The sequence below is a fragment of the Sphaeroforma arctica genome, assembly GCF_001186125.1.
Source record: "Sphaeroforma arctica JP610 unplaced genomic scaffold supercont1.3859, whole genome shotgun sequence".
Taxonomy (NCBI): Eukaryota; class Ichthyosporea; order Ichthyophonida; genus Sphaeroforma; species Sphaeroforma arctica.
Window position 1 is genome coordinate 1 of NW_014036699.1, and position 2,954 is coordinate 2,954.

Below are 2,954 nucleotides of genomic sequence, written 5' to 3' on the forward strand. Positions count from 1 at the left end.
TGGTATATATATTTATGTATGTATTTATGTATGTTTGTATATATATATATTGAAAAAGTCTATGCATAAGTGCGTGTTCTTCTGCATGTTTAATGTATTTTTACCGATGTAGACATAGAAGTTATATATATATGTGTGTATGTGTGTATGGGTGGGTGTTTGTGGGTGAGTGTTTGTATGTATTTGTGTGCGTGCGTGTGTGTGTTTGTATGTTTTTATGTACTCATATGTTGTCAACTTGCGGTCATGTACGTACTAACATCCTCGTCTCATATGAACACATCTTGACATGTTATAGCAAGTGAGCCATTGTCGATTGAGGAAGAGTATGCCATGCAAGCATCGTGGCACCAGGATGCCGATAAGCTTACGTTTATAATCCTGAGCGAGAAGGCCTATGCCAATGGACCAGCAAGCGATGTTGTTTCGTCAATGATAGGCGATGTGAACGTCTTTCTGATTAACCACAATGACCAGAAAGCTGCGGAGGTGGAGGTTATGATCGCAGAGCCCGAGGCCAGGGGGAAGGGATACGGGAGAGAGGCCATACGAATGATGCTCGCATATGGTGTGTATCTGACTTACGCCTTACTGTCACTTCTTGGCAGGATGAATGAGAATTGCCTGAGCTTTGACAACTACTTATAATATAATACTTGGAAGACTTTAGCTAACGCAGACATACATACTTTACGCATACGTAATAGCATACAGGGAACTGGGACTCACATATTTTGTAGTGAAGATAGGACTGGCGAATACCACGTCCGCCAGACTATTCAAATCGCTGCTATTCGTTCAAGAGAGTGTAAGGTGAGTACATACCGGCAAAGGTTGCCCAAGACTATAGGCTGCACAGTTTTATAGTCTCGAGCTTTATATTATATATATGTTCCACATATGTCTTACGCAGTTGTTGCTTATTCCTGTTGTAATCCCCCGTTTCACTTCAACGAGACGTAGTCGGTTATACACCCTCATGCATATACACGTACACGTTTCTATCTCCATGCATATACACGTACATGCTTCTGTCTCCATGCATATACATGCAAATGCTTCTATATGTTTTAATGCATGTCATTGGCTACCCCTCGCGGTGACTGATCAACTCTAGAGCTACCACGAGTGCGAAGTATTTGCCGGTCTTGCTTTGTTATGCTCGATACAGATGGTCTCGAAACCCCAATGTACACACTTGTATGCATAGATATACATGTGTATGTACACATTTGTATGTATAGATATACATGTGTATGTACACATTTTTATGTATAGATATACAAGTGTATTTACACACATGTCAGGTTCACATCTACGCACTCAAGGGCCCCAGGTCAGTTTATTGTGAGCCTGCAATGGCATATGGTAATATGATTTTATTTAGAGTTCAATTGTACCGTTGCACACATTAGACATATCAAGTACTACGCTTAACTTGGCAGCGTATGGATGTAGGTACACATCTGATAGTTGCGACCGGGTTGTTAATGGCGTTGTGGCGTATGGCGGAGTTCCATATCAGTCACACCACTGACTTCTGTGGGCTAAGAGTCGTCCTGTGTAATTCATATCACATCAGCTCGGTATACAACATCCTATATTATACATGCCCCTGGTGTTAATATAGATAGAGACTCAAATGCACCTAAGCTCTCTCAGTGTACTGTTAACCCCATGCCTATGCGTTTGCACCCCAGTGAGGCATTCCAGGAGGTTACCATGGTGATGGACATGTCCACTTCGACAGTCCCCAGGAACCTCACTACATACAGTCAGCGCTCTCTAAAAGAACGGCTTGCCAAAGACACACTCGCAGCAGAAAACGAATAGCGAAGGCAGGAGCATTAAATAGCAAAACAATTGGCCTATACCCCATGGATGTGTAGGGCAATACAAGGGCGCCATATTGGTTTGTGCCAAGGGCCTTGTGTGTGGTCAACACATACACATTATGTGACAGGAGGCTGTGCCTTGTGCCGATGCAGCGGGGTGAACTATGGCGCAATGGTTTATTGAGCGGAGAACAAATGCGCATACGCAGGCACCAAGGGGTGATATAGTAATGACCCCGATGAACCAGACAGTCTACACTGTGGGAGTGCTTCATGCGACGTTCGGCTGGGAATACGAACTGATTACATACTGTAGAGCTCTTGGTAGGACTTTCGGATTGATACCAAGGCTATTGATGGAGAGAGCTTGCCAGGGATTGGGGCGGATGGTCCCAAGTGGCCCAATGGGATGAAATTAGTTGAACCCAAATTTAGGTAATATAAATACATGTGTCCTATTGAGGTAATATAAATACACGATATAATGAGGTAATATATATACATGAGTTATAATGAGGTAATATAAATACAGGAGTTATAATAAGGTAATATATATACATGAGTTATAATGAGGTAATATATATACATGAGTTATAACGAGGTAATATAAATACACGAGTTACAATTAGGTAATATAAATACATGAGTTACAATGAGGTAATATAAATACATGTGTCCTAATGAGGTAATATAAATACATGAGTCCTAATGAGGTAATATAAATTCCCTGAGTTATAATGAGGTAATATAAATACATGAGTCCTATTGAGGTAAAATAATACATGAGATACAATGAGGTAATATAAATACGTGTGTCCTATTGAGGTAATATAAATACAGGTGTTATAATGAGGTAATATATATGCATGAGTTATAATGGGGTAATATAAATACATGAATTACAATGAGGTAATATAAATACATGTGCCCTAATGAGGTAATATAAATACATGAGTTACAATAAGGTATATAAATACATGAGTTACAATGAGGTAATATAAATACATGTGTCCTATTGAGGTAATATAAATACAGGTGTTATAATGAGGTAATATATATGAATGAGTTATAATGGGGTAATATAAATACATGAGTTACAAAGAGGTAATATAAATACAT

The 2,954-nt window shown here is 39.5% G+C and overlaps 1 protein-coding gene across 1 annotated transcript; it reads left to right on the forward strand.

The window, feature by feature from the left end:
- The first annotated feature begins 292 nt into the window (after positions 1–292).
- On the forward strand, positions 293–2,370 carry SARC_13877 (hypothetical protein). The gene is made up of 3 exons (XM_014291993.1): positions 293–568; positions 708–813; positions 1,701–2,370. The coding sequence occupies exons 1-3, from the start codon at positions 334–336 to the stop codon at positions 1,831–1,833; spliced, it is 474 nt and encodes a 157-aa protein (XP_014147468.1). The 5' UTR covers positions 293–333; the 3' UTR covers positions 1,834–2,370.
- The last annotated feature ends 584 nt before the right edge of the window (positions 2,371–2,954 follow it).

Bases quoted from the DNA above. Each gene is read 5' to 3' on its own strand.
- SARC_13877 (XM_014291993.1), top strand. From the start codon at position 334: ATGCAAGCATCGTGGCACCAGGATGCCGATAAGCTTACGTTTATAATC. The intron at 569-707 runs GTGTGTATCTGA...CATACGTAATAG, and splicing joins ACGAATGATGCTCGCATATG to CATACAGGGAACTGGGACTC. The intron at 814-1,700 runs GTGAGTACATAC...TTTGCACCCCAG, and splicing joins TTCGTTCAAGAGAGTGTAAG to TGAGGCATTCCAGGAGGTTA.